The sequence below is a fragment of the Salmo salar genome, chromosome 19 (genome assembly GCF_965601325.2).
Source record: "Salmo salar chromosome 19, fSalSal1, whole genome shotgun sequence".
NCBI lineage: Eukaryota > Metazoa > Chordata > Actinopteri > Salmoniformes > Salmonidae > Salmo > Salmo salar.
In genome coordinates, this window is record NC_138309.1 from 14,297,235 (window position 1) to 14,315,680 (window position 18,446).

Consider the following 18,446-nt stretch of genomic DNA (forward strand, 5'->3'; position numbering starts at 1 on the left):
AACCTCAGCTAGTTTGAATTGACCATGTTGGTGTTTATAGAGTGTATGGGACAGTAACCTCAGCTAGTTTGAATTGACCATGTTGGTGTTTATAGAGTGAATGGGACTGTAACCTCAGCTAGTTTGAATTGACCATGTTGGTGTTTATAGAGTGTATGGGACTGTAACCTCAGCTAGTTTGAATTGACCATGTTGGTGTTTATAGAGTGAATGGGACTGTAACCTCAGTTAGTTTGAATTGACCATGTTGGTGTTTATAGAGTGTATGGGACTGTAACCTCAGCTAGTTTGAATTGACCATGTTGGTGTTTATAGAGTGTATGGGACTGTAACCTCAGCTAGTTTGAATTGACCATGTTGGTGTTTATAGAGTGAATGGGACTGTAACCTCAGTTGAATTGACCATGTTGGTGTTTATAGAGTGTATGGGACTGTAACCTCAGCTAGTTTGAATTGACCATGTTGGTGTTTATAGAGTGTATGGGACTGTAACCTCAGCTAGTTTGAATTGACCATGTTGGTGTTTATAGAGTGTATGGGACAGTAACCTCAGCTAGTTTGAATTGACCATGTTGGTGTTTATAGAGTGTATGGGACAGTAACCTCAGCTAGTTTGAATTGACCATGTTGGTGTTTATAGAGTGAATGGGACTGTAACCTCAGTTAGTTTGAATTGACCATGTTGGTGTTTATAGAGTGTATGGGACTGTAACCTCAGCTAGTTTGAATTGACCATGTTGGTGTTTATAGAGTGAATGGGACTAGTAACCTCAGCTAGTTTGAATTGACCATGTTGGTGTTTATAGAGTGAATGGGACTGTAACCTCAGCTAGTTTGAATTGACCATGTTGGTGTTTATAGAGTGTATGGGACTGTAACCTCAGCTAGTTTGAATTGACCATGTTGGTGTTTATAGAGTGTATGGGACTGTAACCTCAGCTAGTTTGAATTGACCATGTTGGTGTTTATAGAGTGTATGGGACTGTAACCTCAGCTTAGTTTGAATTGACCATGTTGGTGTTTATAGAGTGTATGGGACTGTAACCTCAGCTAGTTTGAATTGACCATGTTGGTGTTTATAGAGTATATGAGACTGTAACCTCAGCTAGTTTGAATTGACCATGTTGGTGTTTATAGAGTGAATGGGACTGTAACCTCAGCTAGTTTGAATTGACCATGTTGGTGTTTATAGAGTGTATGGGACTGTAACCTCAGTTAGTTTGAATTGACCATGTTGGTGTTTATAGAGTGTATGGGACTGTAACCTCAGCTAGTTTGAATTGACCATGTTGGTGTTTATAGAGTGTATGGGACTGTAACCTCAGCTAGTTTGAATTGACCATGTTGGTGTTTATAGAGTGTATGGGACTGTAACCTCAGCTAGTTTGAATTGACCATGTTGGTGTTTATAGAGTGAATGGGACTGTAACCTCAGCTAGTTTGAATTGACCATGTTGGTGTTTATAGAGTGTATGGGACAGTAACCTCAGCTAGTTTGAATTGACCATGTTGGTGTTTATAGAGTGTATGAGACTGTAACCTCAGCTAGTTTGAATTGACCATGTTGGTGTTTATAGAGTGTATGGGACAGTAACCTCAGCTAGTTTGAATTGACCATGTTGGTGTTTATAGAGTGTATGGGACAGTAACCTCAGCTAGTTTGAATTGACCATGTTGGTGTTTATAGAGTGTATGGGACTGTAACCTCAGCTAGTTTGAATTGACCATGTTGGTGTTTATAGAGTGTATGGGACTGTAACCTCAGCTAGTTTGAATTGACCATGTTGGTGTTTATAGAGTGTATGGGACTGTAACCTCAGCTAGTTTGAATTGACCATGTTGGTGTTTATAGAGTGTATGGGACTGTAACCTCAGTTAGTTTGAATTGACCATGTTGGTGTTTATAGAGTGAATGGGACTGTAACCTCAGCTAGTTTGAATTGACCATGTTGGTGTTTATAGAGTGTATGGGACTGTAACCTCAGCTAGTTTGAATTGACCATGTTGGTGTTTATAGAGTGTATGGGACTGTAACCTCAGTTAGTTTGAATTGACCATGTTGGTGTTTATAGAGTGTATGGGACTGTAACCTCAGCTAGTTTGAATTGACCATGTTGGTGTTTATAGAGTGTATGGGACTGTAACCTCAGCTAGTTTGAATTGACCATGTTGGTGTTTATAGAGTGTATGGGACTGTAACCTCAGCTAGTTTGAACTGACCATGTTGGTGTTTATAGAGTGTATGGGACTGTAACCTCAGCTAGTTTGAATTGACCATGTTGGTGTTTATAGAGTGTATGGGACTGTAACCTCAGCTAGTTTGAATTGACCATGTTGGTGTTTATAGAGTGTATGGGACTGTAACCTCAGTTAGTTTGAATTGACCATGTTGGTGTTTATAGAGTGTATGGGACTGTAACCTCAGCTAGTTTGAATTGACCATGTTGGTGTTTATAGAGTGTATGGGACTGTAACCTCAGCTAGTTTGAATTGACCATGTTGGTGTTTATAGAGTGTATGGGACTGTAACCTCAGTTAGTTTGAACTGACCATGTTGGTGTTTATAGAGTGTATGGGACTGTAACCTCAGCTAGTTTGAATTGACCATGTTGGTGTTTATAGAGTGTATGGGACTGTAACCTCAGCTAGTTTGAATTGACCATGTTGGTGTTTATAGAGTGAATGGGACTGTAACCTCAGTTAGTTTGAATTGACCATGTTGGTGTTTATAGAGTGTATGGGACTGTAACCTCAGTTAGTTTGAATTGACCATGTTGGTGTTTATAGAGTGTATGGGACTGTAACCTCAGCTAGTTTGAATTGACCATGTTGGTGTTTATAGAGTGTATGAGACTGTAACCTCAGCTAGTTTGAATTGACCATGTTGGTGTTTATAGAGTGTATGGGACAGTAACCTCAGCTAGTTTGAATTGACCATGTTGGTGTTTATAGAGTGTATGGGACTGTAACCTCAGCTAGTTTGAATTGACCATGTTGGTGTTTATAGAGTGTATGGGACTGTAACCTCAGCTAGTTTGAATTGACCATGTTGGTGTTTATAGAGTGTATGGGACTGTAACCTCAGTTAGTTTGAATTGACCATGTTGGTGTTTATAGAGTGTATGGGACTGTAACCTCAGCTAGTTTGAATTGACCATGTTGGTGTTTATAGAGTGTATGGGACAGTAACCTCAGCTAGTTTGAATTGACCATGTTGGTGTTTATAGAGTGTATGGGACTGTAACCTCAGCTAGTTTGAATTGACCATGTTGGTGTTTATAGAGTGTATGGGACTGTAACCTCAGCTAGTTTGAATTGACCATGTTGGTGTTTATAGAGTGTATGGGACTGTAACCTCAGCTAGTTTGAATTGACCATGTTGGTGTTTATAGAGTGTATGGGACTGTAACCTCAGCTAGTTTGAATTGACCATGTTGGTGTTTATAGAGTGTATGGGACTGTAACCTCAGTTAGTTTGAATTGACCATGTTGGTGTTTATAGAGTGTATGGGACTGTAACCTCAGTTAGTTTGAATTGACCATGTTGGTGTTTATAGAGTGTATGGGACTGTAACCTCAGTTAGTTTGAATTGACCATGTTGGTGTTTATAGAGTGTATGGGACTGTAACCTCAGCTAGTTTGAACTGACCATGTTGGTGTTTATAGAGTGTATGGGACTGTAACCTCAGCTAGTTTGAACTGACCATGTTGGTGTTTATAGAGTGAATGGGACTGTAACCTCAGTTAGTTTGAATTGACCATGTTGGTGTTTATAGAGTGTATGGGACTGTAACCTCAGTTAGTTTGAATTGACCATGTTGGTGTTTATAGAGTGTATGGGACTGTAACCTCAGCTAGTTTGAACTGACCATGTTGGTGTTTATAGAGTGTATGGGACTGTAACCTCAGCTAGTTTGAACTGACCATGTTGGTGTTTATAGAGTGTATGGGACTGTAACCTCAGCTAGTTTGAACTGACCATGTTGGTGTTTATAGAGTGTATGGGACTGTAACCTCAGCTAGTTTGAACTGACCATGTTGGTGTTTATAGAGTGTATGGGACTGTAACCTCAGTTAGTTTGAATTGACCATGTTGGTGTTTATAGAGTGTATGGGACTGTAACCTCAGTTAGTTTGAATTGACCATGTTGGTGTTTATAGAGTGTATGGGACTGTAACCTCAGCTAGTTTGAATTGACCATGTTGGTGTTTATAGAGTGTATGGGACTGTAACCTCAGCTAGTTTGAATTGACCATGTTGGTGTTTATAGAGTGTATGGGACAGTAGCCTTCCTTACCCTGATCATGTTCATCTGAACACTGCCCTGGAAGAAGGCCCAGACCTGAGGGCCCACCTCCTCCCAGGCCCGACCCATGGTCCTCAGCCTCTCCAGCTCCTCAAATGTGGTGTTGGCCTAGAGGGGACACACACACACACATATCAGCACACACACATATCAGCACACACACATACTCACGTACCCTCAGACAGCATGCATATATGCACATATGAACACCCACACAGAAACACATAGACACACACACTCACACACACTACACATGCACAAGAATACACACACACTGTTTCTAATTTCTAGTTGCATACCAATCACACATTATATTGCCTGTGAAAATAACCAAAGATATAGCTTATGATTTAGCATACTCTACAGTGTGTATAGCCTGTCCTCCAATGTTCTGTGGTACACACATACCAAGGGAGGCTGACTGTTGCATTTACATGAATGCCTGTGATAAAAGCATGGAAAAGGGTGGAAAAGCAACACCCAATTAACACCTTCCTCTTGTGTCTCAGATCTCTGCTGACAAAGGGACAATGAGGGACAATGAGGTTGGTGACAATTGGCCGAACGCATTCAGCTTGACTACCGATTCACCCTGTTCCCACAGGATCCCACAGACAGAAGACTGAAGGATCAAACACCAAATTGAGACTGGATGCAGAATTCTGCAAAAATATCCTCAGTGTATCAAAATCCAGAAAAGAGCCATTCAATTCTACAACCACCTAAAAGGTGCGGCAGTTAGCTTAGTGGTTAGAGCGTTGGGCCAGTAACCAAAAGGTTGCTAGATTGAATCTACAAGCTGACATGGTAAAAATCTGTCGTTCTGCCCCTGAACAAGGCAGTTAACCCACTGTTCCTTGGCCGTCATTGTAAATAACAATTTGTCTAGTTAAATAAAGGATAAATACAATTTTTAAAAAGGAAGCAATTCCCAAACCTTCCATAACAAAGCCATCACCTACAGAGAGATTTACCTAGGGCTCTGTTCACAAACACAAACAGACCCCACAGAGCGCCAGGACAGCAACACAATTAGACCCAACCAAATCATGAGAAAAGAAAAAGATAATTACTTGACACATTGGAAAGAATTAACAAAAAAACTGAGCAAACTAAAATGATACTTGGCCCTAAACAGAGAGTACACAATGGCAGAATACTATGTACAGACAAAGTGAGCATAGCCTTGCTATTGAGAAAGGCCACCGTAGGCAGACCTGGCTCTCAAGAGAAGACAGGCTATGTGCACACTGCCCACAAAATGAGGTGGAAACTGAGCTGCACTTCCTAACCTCCTGCCAAAAGCATGACCATATTAGTGACACATATTTCCCTCCGATTACACAGATCCACAAAGAATTTGAAAACAAACCCAATTTTGATAAACTCCCATATCTATTGGGTGTTATACAACGGGTGGGTCTAATCCTGAATGCTGATTGGTTAAAAGTGCATTACAGCCGGTGTCTATTCCACAAGTTACCACCGGCTAAATCTATGACGTTAAAATGCCTATTTACCCGGTTCCATCTGACTGGGCAATCCACTGTCTCATCAGCCCAGGCAGCGAAGTTATAAACTTGATCTCCACTATAAAAAGCATATAGACATTATCTCACATTTCTTTTAGACTAACATTTAGTTTTCAACAGCGGAGATTTGTTTAAACCTTACTGTCTGTCTCTCCGACATTTGCAACATTATTTCAACATTCAAATTCGATCTCCAACTGTCCCATAGTAATGAACGTGCAGGGGCCTGGAGTCGGGACGAGAGAGAGAGGCAGGCAGCCAGTCAAAATCATGAATCAGCTGGCATCATTTTCATGGATATATACAAAGAAATGTAAATTGAAAAAATGTAAAACGAAACGAAGTGCAGATTGTTTGCGGTCTTTCCAGCTTCAGTTTGAAGTGATTGTGTTAGCTGTGTTGTTTTCTAGCTCCTCTGAACAACAGTGTCCTAACGAGAAAACACATTTTCTATGCCAGGCGAAATCGTGCCTCATTAGCTTATTGTTATGGATGTATCCAAATAAATGTCACTAGAAAACAGGTTAAACAAATGCAGCTACTGTTATTCTGTCTGCACTGTTTGAAGTTAGCCGTAGTTGGCTAGTTGGCAAGCAAGGGATAAGAATGTTGCCAGCCAGAATGGAAGAACGAACGACTGGGTCACGTCCATAGATACAGAACAAAAAGACTGAACGACTGGGTCACGTCCATAGATACAGAACAAAAAGACTGAACGACTGGGTCGCGTCTCTGGCAACCGAACCAGTAGAACGAACCAGCCGGCTTGGGTAGCAACATCAGATTTGTGTCAGGACTATATCTTGTGATAGGATGAAATAGTATGAATAAATTCATCAAATTAACATTTTGATGAACATCTGTCAATCATTATTTGAATATGTTGGTAACCCGTTGTATAAAAGTGATAATGCCCAAGAAGCCGGTGTTTGGAGGATATATCGACTTCGTCTCGGGCCGAACAACACCCGTGCCAATATATCCTCCAAACACCAGCTTCTCAGGCATTATCACTTAAAAATTACACAGTGTGCAATCACAGCAGCAAGATTTGTGACCTGTTGCCACAAGAAAAGGGCGACCAGTGAACAAACACCATTGTAAATACAACCAATATTTATGTTTATTTATTTTCCTTTTTGTACTTTAACTATTTGCACATAACATGACATTTGAAATGTCTTTATTCTTTTGGAACTTATGTAACGTTTACTGTTCATTTTTGTTGTTTATTTCACTTTTGTTTATTATCTACTTCACTTGCTTTGGCAATGTTAACATACGTTTCCAATGCCAATAAAGCCCTTAAATTGAAATTGGAGAGAGAGAGAGAGGTATATGATCACTAATTACAGGGCTGAGATAAGACATAGTCCAAGACGCTCAGTAAGACAGTGGTATGCTGCTATGCTACAGTAGCTCATAGCTTCACTATGTTTCCTAAACGTTTTCACCATCACTGTAAAGCCCTTGTTATTTTGTTGCTTCTACAAAGTCAATTCCAAAGATTATTATTTATTTAATGGTACTAGTGATTCATTACCAGTGAATCTAGTGAGAAAAAACCAACCTGTGCCTCATTTTAAGGTCAACCTATTCCTTTTTAAATATTTTTCCAAAAAGTGAGCTGGTTCTACTCTTTTTTGGCCATTTTCTGTTGTTTTGTGGTGGAAAACTGAGCGGGTTGAGCATAACATATTAACCCTGTTACCCATAGAGGTTCAGGTTAGAAATGTTTTAACAATAAAACATTTTTGTGAAGCTTGCACTCAATTGCCCCTCCCTGTTGCACACAACACACTTCCATTTCCCCTGTCACAAGGGGCTGCATGGCTGGTTTAAGATGAAGTCGTCAAACCTGTTACAGTCAACACTGTTCTTTTTTGGGGCACATAATAGGCACTTACGACAGAATGTTCAAATGAGGGCGAAATAAAACGTTTCGTTTTTTCCCCCCACCAAGTTACACTACTCAAAAGGGGTCAGTTCAAGGGGGGGGGGGGTCATCAGGTCTGGTGGAGGAAGGGATGGTGAAATGAGGGAGAGTGTCGGCCATGTTTTTCTATGTGCAGCAGACTGATGGCTTAACCCGTAGTTCCCTTCCCTTCCACGCAATTAACATCCAGATCTGAGGGAAATGGAAGACAAAGAGGGCACTAAAGGTCGGGGGAGAGGAAGCTGGTGTGTGTGTGTGTCTGTGTGTCAATGTGTGTGTGCACGCGTGTGAGTGTGACCCTCACAGTGTCAGGCTCTGCTTACATAACAAGAGGAGGAGAATACAAGGCAACAGAGTGTGTCGCGGTTACAATGTGTAGTAGACGATACAGATGTGTGCTCCTATTGTGATACACCCAGCCGTGACTGCTAGGCCCTACAGCCTTCTTACAGACATGTCTATACAGCTACGCACTACAGAGCGCCAAGCACTGATTCCCAAATTCCTAAATACTGCCGTGTGTTCAGAACGAAGACTACTGTTTAACAAGTCTGTCACCATCTATTGAACAATCTGCAATGGATGTTCATGTTTCTAACACTTCTGTCTGCTGATTGACTTACCTGGTTTCCCAAGTCTAGAATGATTAATTGACTAAATCCACCAGACTCTGCTATAATATGGTGTGAATCATCCCTAGTCTACCACCTGCATTCGCTGTATGTAGCTCCCTTACGTTTCTGATGATCTTTCTGACGGCTGGGGAGTCGGGTGCGTAGAGGATCTTCCCCATCAGCATGGGCTTGACAGAGCTCCACATGATCCTGGTGATGGGATTGGACTCTAGCTCCTTCATCAGATCATTACAGAACAGAGCTGGGGAATAAGACAGTACAGAACATTTGGAGAATCTTAGAGAGGATTGAGAGAACCTATAACACACTGTGATGGGGTTGAAATCCAACGCCTGCATCAGATCAGAACAGACTTTGGGATAAGACAGGAGAGAACGGTAAAGACTCTCAGGTCAAGCAACACTCCTTTTTTGATCTCAAGAGACAAGTAAAGCAGACGAGATAAAACGATCTGTCCCATAATACCACTGAATTTCGACTGAATTTATACAGAAAACGCAACGCCTTTCCTGCTCCCAATCAGCTGCTATATTTGGCGTAGTCGGCAGAGGAGCCACATACTAAAAATAGCTACTGTATTAGAAACTGAATGCTGACACACTGGTAGTGTGACTGTAGGTGTACTGTCCCTGTCTCTATCTGTCTCTTCACTAAAATGAAATGAGTGACTTATTACTTATTAGTGACTTATTAGTGACTTATTACTGTATTAGTACTCACTGGCGGTGTGGTCGTAGGTGTACTGTCCCTGTCCTCCCCGGGTGCTATCGTTGATCCCCATGAAGGCCTTGTAGTTGTTGTCCTCATACCAGTTGAAGGAGGCCACCCGAGTGAAGGCCCCCTCCATGTAGCCACACACCAGGCTGGACACAGCCCCCATCAGCTGGCTGAAAGATGGGGGAGAGCCCCCCTGGGACTGGAGCAGGGGGGACATCACCTCCACCAGCGCTTTGGAGCTGTTCCTCTCTGACAACTGGGGGGTGAGGTAGGGGAGGGAGTTGTTATTTAGAAACCGTATGAAAATGATGACTCTGAATCATGTATGACAGGGCTATATAATGTGACCAAATAGAAGGATATGTACAGCCATATTAGGTTCTTTAGGTTATCTGTCAACAAAGTTTTCCCTCTAAATGAATCGCAACAAACTAAAGAGATTCCAAAGGGAGGAGGGGTGGGTTGTAGGGGGGGAGAAGGGATTGTCCAGTGTAGGTCCCTGAGGGCCCATTAGAACCAGGGGAGGTGTTAAGTGTTTAAATAGAGTGTGTACTACAGTGCTCCTGATAACCACTCTTAACAAAGCCACAGTAATGGGACAGCACCACAGTGCTTACATAGAAACCACAGTAATGGGACAGCACCACAGTGCTTACATAGAAACCACAGTAATGGGACAGCACCACAGTGTTTACATAGAAACCACAGTAATGGGACAGCACCACAGTGCTTACATAGAAACCACAGTAATGGGACAGCACCACAGTGCTTACATAGAAACCACAGTAATGGGACAGCACCTAAGTGCTTACATAGAAACCACAGTAATGGGACAGCACCACAGTGCTTACATAGAAACCACAGTAATGGGACAGCACCACAGTGTTTACATAGAAATCACAGTAACGGGACAGCACCACAGTGCTTACATAGAAACCACAGTAATGGGACAGCACCACAGTGCTTATATAGAAACCACAGTAACGGGACAGCACCACAGTGTTAACATAGAAACCACAGTAATGGGACAGCACCACAGTGTTTACATAGAAACCACAGCAATGGGACAGCACCACAGTGTTTACATAGAAACCACAGCAATGGGACAGCACCACAGTGTTTACATAGAAACCACAGTAATGGGACAGCACCACAATGCTTACATAGAAACCACAGCAATTGGACAGCACCACAGTGTTTACATAGAAACCACAACAATTGGACAGCACCACAGTGTTTACATAGAAACCACAGTAATGGGACAGCACCACAGTGTTTACATAGAAACCACAGTAATGGGACAGCACCACAATGCTTACATAGAAACCACAGCAATTGGACAGCACCACAGTGTTTACATAGAAACCACAGCAATGGGACAGCACCACAGTGCTTACATAGAGACAACAGCAATTGGACAGCACCACAATGCTTACATAGAAACCACAGCAATTGGACAGCACCACAGTGTTTACATAGAAACCACAGCAATTGGACAGCACCACAGTGTTTACATATAAACCACAGCAATTGGACAGCACCACAGTGTTTACATAGAAACCACAGCAATGGGACAGCACCACAATGCTTACATAGAAACCACAGCAATTGGACAGCACCACAATGCTTACATAGAAACCACAGCAATTGGACAGCACCACAGTGTTTACATATAAACCACAGCAATTGTACAGCACCACAGTGTTTACATAGAAACCACAGCAATTGGACAGCACCACAGTGTTTACATATAAACCACAGCAATGGGACAGCACCACAGTGTTTACATAGAAACCACAGCAATTGGACAGCACCACAATGCTTACATAGAAACCACAGCAATTGGACAGCACCACAGTGTTTACATAGAGACAACAGCAATGATACAGCACAGCAATGTTTACATAAAAACCACAAAGAAAATGTCAGAGAAGATTGATTGATTGAATTCCACTCCTTTGAAGATATTTTTTGTGGTTTCTTCTACATTGGAAGACACATACTGTAACTAACACCACTTCTAGACTGAAAAGAAATAGAGAAAAGGAGTGTTTCTGTTCTAGTCAACAGAGTCGTGGGATTTCTGAGGCAGAGTTTCCACTCAGCTGGCTGGCCTATCTACAGTACAGCTACAGTGTTCGGTTTATGGAACCAGACAAAAATGGAACTTGGAAAATGACCGACTGGCGTCACGTCTTTTGTCACCGGGGCGGCAGACAAGAATCCAGACGGCCCCACCAACAGGATGTCACCTCTGCAGAATGTCTTCTTGCGCCCTCCCCCCGCCTCCCTCTCCCTGCAATCACCACTTCCCCTGGGGTCATCCACCTGACCCGTCAACCTTTGACATTTGTCTGAGGCCCTCACCTGTGCTATAACCCTCACTTACAGCTGTCCAGACAGACTGCCTGTTGATTTATCTGTGTCTGCATCCCAAATGGCACCCCAATCCGTAAAAAGCTTTGTGATTCACGTCTGTAAATGATAAGTGCTCTACAAATGTATTTATTATTATTATTGCTTTTGACTATTGCCCATAGGACTCTGGTCAAAAGTAGGGGTTAGGGTGTCACTTGGGACACAGCCTGTGAATGGGGCTCCATGTTGAGACTAAAGGGTTATTAGGGCTGGATTTAGCCTTCCTCATACGCACTCATGATATCCCTGCTGTCTGTGTTTGCGTAATGACCCGAGCAGGGAGGAAGCAGTGATTTCCTGAGGGATAGAAATATAGTGGTGGGTGAATTTTGGGATGGATGATGGTTCTAACGGTAGTAGGGTTGACCTCTGGTAGTTTTAGAGGCGGCGGAGAGAATTGTGTGTGTGTGCGCACGTGTGTGTGTGTGTGTGCCTACCTCTCGCAGCTTTTCGGAGGTGGCAGAGAGTACTCTGGCCCAGAAGAGTAGGTCGACACCGTTGGAGTGGTTATCCAACACCCGGGGAAGCTGGAAGGAGGAACAGAGCTGTCAAAATGACTGTCACGTCCTTACCAAAAGTGGCAATGCGTCATTCAGGGCAGGTAAAGGCCTCAGGTGGATGATGCCTGTTTGAGCCCTACCTGTTTAGCAAAAAAAATACAATATTATTTTATAATGTTTTGGGTGCCTGTTTCGCATGTTATTTTTCCATTAATACGAGTCACATATCAGTTTGCAAACAATGTTAAATAAATAAATCATTGAGTTAATAAAGCAGGATACAAACATGGTCTCTTTTTTGCTTTCTTGAGGAAGGCAGCTCCAAAATGCAGGTGTTTCAGCCTAGCTCAGTGCTTTCTGTGGTAGGGGGGCAGCCAGCGGAAAATACAGAGCGTATGGAGTTGGCAGTGTTCTCTAGTTGCACCGTGATTGGCTCAGTGTTCTGTCACTCATGGGGACACCGCAAAATCTACGCGTAGAGCTGGAAAATTCAAGCCCCTTGGGTGCTGCCATAGACTTACATTAGAAGTGCCCATCCAAGAAGGCTCAAGGTCATTGGCCACAGATAAAATGACGTCAAATCACGTTATATCTACCGTAGCTTTGATTGCAATGGATCATGTCAACATCATACTTTCAAAATCTTAGCTACTGTAGCAAGCTAGACAAGCAGTCATGATTATGCATCAAGTCAGCAATCTACTGACAAATCCGTTTTAATCCTTGTCATATGAAGAGAAATTATAGATACAATTTATCAGCCATTGGACAAAAACACTACACAAAAAGTTGGAAATCGCAAATTCAACAATGAGTGCTAAGGCGCCACTGCAGCCCTGGGTTCGATCTCAGGCTGTCACAGCCGGCTGTGACCGGGAGACCCATGAGGCGGCGCACAATTAGCCCAGCGTCGTCCGGGTTAGGAGAGGGTTTGGCTGGCCGGGATGTTCTTGTCTCATCGTGCTCTAGCAACTCCTTGTGGTGGGCCGGGCGCCAGCAAGTTGTCTTCTGTCGTCAGTTCGACAGTGTTTCCTCCGACACATTGGTGCGTCTGGCTTCCGGGTTAAGCGAGCAGTGTGTCAAGAACCAGTGCGGCTTGGCTCTCGACCTTCGTCGAGTCCGTAGGGGAGTTGCAGCGATGAGACAAGATTGTAACTACCAATTGGATATCACGAAAAATGGCCAGAAAAGTTTGAACACATTGTCCATGCTGTCAACGCAGCATGACTTCTGCCTCGATAAAAACAACTGGAAAGTCGGAACTGGGGAATCTCAGACTTCAGTGAGTTCAAGACAACTAGAAGCTTGGATAAAACTAGAAAATACGAAAAATTATTTTGAACGGTCATCCAACTCGGAATTCCAAGTCAGGATTTCAGGCCTCTTTCTAGAAGCCACAAGAAGGACCCCACACCACCTTCCTGATCAAGTGAGCACAGCACAATGTATTCTATGCTGCTGCATAAATAATGTAATATGCCAGGGAGATATACTATACTGTAGCTAAGAAAGTAATACTAAGTGTATGATGGGCAGTAAGCTGTTAGTAGCCCATGTGCCTCACCCTAATAATTTGGTCCCTGTCCTCCCTCATAACGTAGCCTACTGTTCTGACTTGGTCAATCAATCAAATGTATTTATAAAACCCTTTTACATCAGCCGATGTCACAAAGTGCTGTACAGAAATCCAGCCTAAAACCCCAAACATCAAGCAATGCAGATGTAGAAGTACGGTGGTGCACACGTAGCCTATAACCTGTTTTAGAGAAATCTAATCATTGAATATTGTATGCTCATTAATGTCTTAAAACGGCAGTAAATGAGGCTGAATGAGCTGTTTCGCTGCCAGACAAGGCTCCGCTGAAAGCCAGGTGTAACAGTGGTAAGGTGTTGGGACTGCTGTTGGGTCTCTGCTGTTGGGACTTTATGTTGGCCCTAACAGTTTGTGGGCACTGTTTGTCACCGTTATAGTGCAAATCATGTATTGTTTCGTGTTGTGTTCTGTAGTGGCTTTGCTGGCATGCATAAAAAAAAAGTAAAATGGCCGCTGCTTACCAAGCAGTATATTTGAGACAACACTGTTTGGTGGTTGTGTGTTTGTTGGGATGATAGCAGAATCATAGGCATCAAAATAAAGTTAATATAGAAAACAACAGATTCACTGTAATGAATGTGATGAAAAATGTATAGATAAACTACCATACACTTTAACATTTCACAGTCATAATTTTGTCTCAAGTGGGTTGGGGTGTAAGCTACCTCATCATTTAGATGGTAAGTAATGTCATGTCATTCATGTGCTTGTTCTGTCATGATTTTTATTTTTTCTATATATATAATAACTCATTCACTTTCCCACATAGGAACAGAGAATGCACTAAATCTGCTGAACAGTGCATTGTTGTCATCTTCTGTATCCGGAACTACAGTGTCTCCAGTAACTGTTTCTTCCAGGGACTATTTCAGCTGGGGAAACTTCTAACTAGCTCACAACACAATGGGCTAGAGGTCAGGAAATCGTGCACGGCAGCAACGCACAACTCCCAAATAAGACGTCCTTCCTCTCTGACATTCCTCACTATCTCGTGAGATCTAATGGGCTTGTTTCAAAGAAGCGACACATATACACACACACACAGCCCTATTGGGGCCAACAGTGTGTGTGGACGTGACCATGGGACCATAAACACAGGTGATTATAGAAAAGCTCCCTTAGGTTTAGTCTGGAAGGGAGGCATGGTATCTATAATCTCATTATTGAAAGAGGTCAAGTCCCAAAACCTGATATACTCTGCTGAAACTGGTAGTTGAGCAGTCTGTGGCCATTCAACTCACTGTATGTTGCCTCAATCTATCTCAACCATGTAGCCAATGCAGAGGGGAAGTAGATGACAGGTACAGTATATATTAGGTGAAGTACTGTAACCATAGATGTACAGATACTTTAATGTTACTGCAGTTCCACTATGAATTATACTTCAGTTTCATTACACAGTAGAGGAATGTGGTTTTCCTGTTTCATTTTGCCAGTTGTGATTTGTCACCTTCAGAAATTCAATGGTCTGTATCTAGGCAGTTCAACGTTAGAGGAAATGTGTACTGATGACTTACAACATACACATTGTTTTAAGCCATGCAATTCCATCATGACTCACGCCAACTCCTCCCAACTGGTGCCAACTCTCCTCAACTCACCCTAACTGGTGCCAACTCCTCAACTCACCCTAACTGGTGCCAACTCTCCTCAACTCACCCTAACTGGTGCCACTCTCTCCAACTTATGTCCATCAGCTCATGCTGTGGGTGTTGGCAGAGGGTTGGAACAGCCAATAGTAGTCCCAGTGACACACGCCAGCCAATCTTTGTTGGTAAGTAAATAAACAAGATGGCAGCGTCCCAAATGTGACAGATATTCCGTGCCACAGACCACAAGGATCCATTCAAAAGAGAGACATTTACGCAAATACTACTGTATGATAATACAGATTGAGGTCTTCGTGTGGATATACGATGAAGACATACATAGACTGCGTTTAAACAGGCAGCCCAATTCTGATCTTTTTTCTCACTAATTGGTCTTTTGAACAATCAGATTATCTCTGAAAAAGATCTGATGTGACTGGTCAAAATACCAATTAGTGGAAAAAATATCAGAATTAGGCTGCCTGTGTAAACGCAGCCATAGTGCGTTTTTCCATATTTGGACAATATGGAAATTGTTCATTCAAAATCCAAGACAGAGTCCAGGACCTTGGTTTGCAAGGCTACAGTATGTGATGCATAGCAGACAGGTCAGACAAGAGGCAGAACGGGACACATTGAGATTGACAGACCTGACGGAAGAGTTTAAAGAAGTCCACATTGGCGTAGAGCCTGTCCTCTATGATCTGTAGTCTCTGTGGTGTGAGGGCACAAATGCTGCTGTGAACCCTGTACAGCCCCCTGCGGCTGGGGAAGATGATGAACTGCTCCAGCAGGGTCTGACTGCAGGCGATGTCCTTCAGGTGGAGGTCAGGGACACCAAACACAAACTGAGGGGCAGAGGTCAAGGGTCAGAGTATGAAGTCACAGAGGGAGGGAGTTTGTAACATTGAGCAAAACTCCTCGGTGAAGAGAAGGCCTCTTTTTCAGGAAGTAGTATGCCTATATACATGCACGCATGTGGCACACACACACACACACACACACACACACACACACACACACACACACACACACACACACACACACACACACACACACACACACACACACACACACACACACACACACACACACACAGCCTTTAGCCAGTCCCCTTTAATTTTAGGTTCTGTATTCCTTTCTTTGTGTATGTGTTTTCTGTGTGAACAAAGACCTAGTGATGATTCACCCCCCACTGCATAGCCCTTTGATCCAGGGCTGGTGTTGTCGCTCACTGGGGGAAGAAAGAGCTCCCTTTGGGGGAAGAGAAGGTATGCAGGAGCCACAGGCCACCAGACAAAGCACACAGCACAACCCAGTGTAATGACATCAGTATCCCAATAGCCCTCTTGACCACAGCTTTCAAATGGAGATCCTGTCCTGAGCTTTCATAGAAAAACACTGTCTTTCTCAGGGTTGCGATTCAGCCAGCACTGTTGGCTAATTCAGCCAGTGTGGCTAGCCCCCAGGAAAATGTGCTGGCTGGATAAATCCTTAGCTAATAATCAGATAGAATACTCAGGGTGATGGAGTGTTACAGCTGTCTAAGTGGGGACAGAACACACACACACAGTAGGTCCACTAAGGCGTAGTCTGACCTGCTCAGGCCTGATCTTGGCATTGACCAGCTCATTGACCACAAACTCTGGCAGAGGAACATCCCTTAGGAGAAAGGACGTCAGGGTCTCATCATCCTTCAGAATGTCCTCTACCTTCAGCCCTCGACCTGGAGAGAGAGAGAGAGATAAAGAGAGAGAGAGAGAGAAAGAGAGAACGAGAGAGAAAGAGAGAGAGAGCGAGAGAAAGAGAGAGAAAGAGAGTGAGAAAAAGAGAAAGAGTGAGAGCGAGAGAGAAAGAGAGAGCGAGAGAGAGAAAGAAAGAGAGAGAGGAGCGAGAGAGAGAGAGAGAGAGAGAGAGAGAGAGAAAGGAATGGGAAGAGGAAAAGGAAAAGGAAGAGGGAAGAATAGTTAAAACCTCAGATAAGAGAAGGAAGTACCCCCGAGATGATAATCAACAGGAAGATAGTGATATGGAACTTGACAGGTCCTCAGTGAAAATGGAAGTGGTATTTCTTTACATTGAAGACTGCCAGATTATCCTTTGAAACTTTGAGGAGACACGGAGACCAATGGAATAAGAGGCTGTAAGAGTGATATATCCAGACATGGTCTCAAAAGTATAGGAAGACAAAAGTGTCCATCTCACTGTGGAATGAAGAGATAAGACTGTTGAACTCTTAGAAAAAAAGGGTTCCAAAAGGATTCTTTGGCTGTTCCCATAGGAGAACCCTTTCTGGTTCCAGGTAGAACCCGTTTGGGTTCCATGTAGAACCCTGTGTAGAAAGAGTTCTACATGGAACCCAAAAGTGTTCTATTTGCAACCAAAAAGGGTTATTCAAAGGGTTCTCCTATGGGGACAGCCAAAATACCCTTTAAGGTTCTAGATAGCACCTTTTTTTCTAGATAGCACCATCATAAGAGGCTATTATCCCAGCGGAGTAGCATTTGTAGTTGTCAGATCAGATTGAGAATGTATAAGCGATCATTAGTATGGGAATGTTAGCATTGGCTTCCAGATATAACCATGTTTATGTGTTCTGTTGGGAAGGGAAACACTTGAATTGCTTTCTGACAAAATAAACAGTGCTGCTGCTTAGGATCCTAGTTCCCACTACGGGGAAATGCCTTTCTATAAGCCTAGCTAAGTGATGTAACCCACCTCCAGTCTACACATGTTGCATAGCAGGAGGAGAGGAATGGGAGAGATGGGATGTGTTGGGTTCATTTGTTTGGTTTGGTGAAGATAGGAAACAATTGCCCCTGATTGCTTTTGGACCAGATGGTTGTAGAAAACATGATCAATGACTCGCATAGTACAAAGAAAATACACATTATTTGGTGAGGACCGCACATTGCTGTGTGAGTGTTTTTATTTCCAGTTTAGGAAAATAGTTGTCTAGTATTGAAATAACAACCAAATGTATTTGAACCCAGGCCTGTCCTGGATCTGTACTTATGAACCATAGCTTTTAAGTTGATGGGAGTTCCTCTGACCTGAGATCTGTTCTGGGCTGGTCCGCAGGGTGTCCATGAAGGTGCTCATGGTGAACAGTTCCCTCCAGAGCCGACCCAGCTGCAGGAACTCTGGGTCACTCAGAAGAAGCTCCTGGGTGTCCAAGTAGAACCGAGCCAGTCTGCATGAGGAGCAGAGCAGAGGA

General features: G+C 43.1%; 1 protein-coding gene across 3 annotated transcripts in view; it reads right to left on the minus strand.

Moving 5' to 3' along the window:
- abca4a (ATP binding cassette subfamily A member 4a) overlaps positions 1-18,446 on the minus strand; it is a 77,165-nt gene that overhangs the window by 53,829 nt on the left and 4,890 nt on the right. For all 3 annotated transcript variants that reach the window (XM_082965636.1, XM_045702108.2, XM_045702107.2), the window contains exons 5-11: positions 18,283-18,422; positions 16,828-16,955; positions 15,880-16,077; positions 11,984-12,073; positions 9,132-9,384; positions 8,513-8,652; positions 4,300-4,416 (exon numbers count right to left, since the gene is read on the minus strand). In XM_082965636.1, coding sequence (XP_082821762.1) covers positions 4,300-4,416; positions 8,513-8,652; positions 9,132-9,384; positions 11,984-12,073; positions 15,880-16,077; positions 16,828-16,955; positions 18,283-18,422 — 1,066 coding nt within the window. The remainder of the gene's footprint in view (positions 1-4,299; positions 4,417-8,512; positions 8,653-9,131; positions 9,385-11,983; positions 12,074-15,879; positions 16,078-16,827; positions 16,956-18,282; positions 18,423-18,446) is intronic.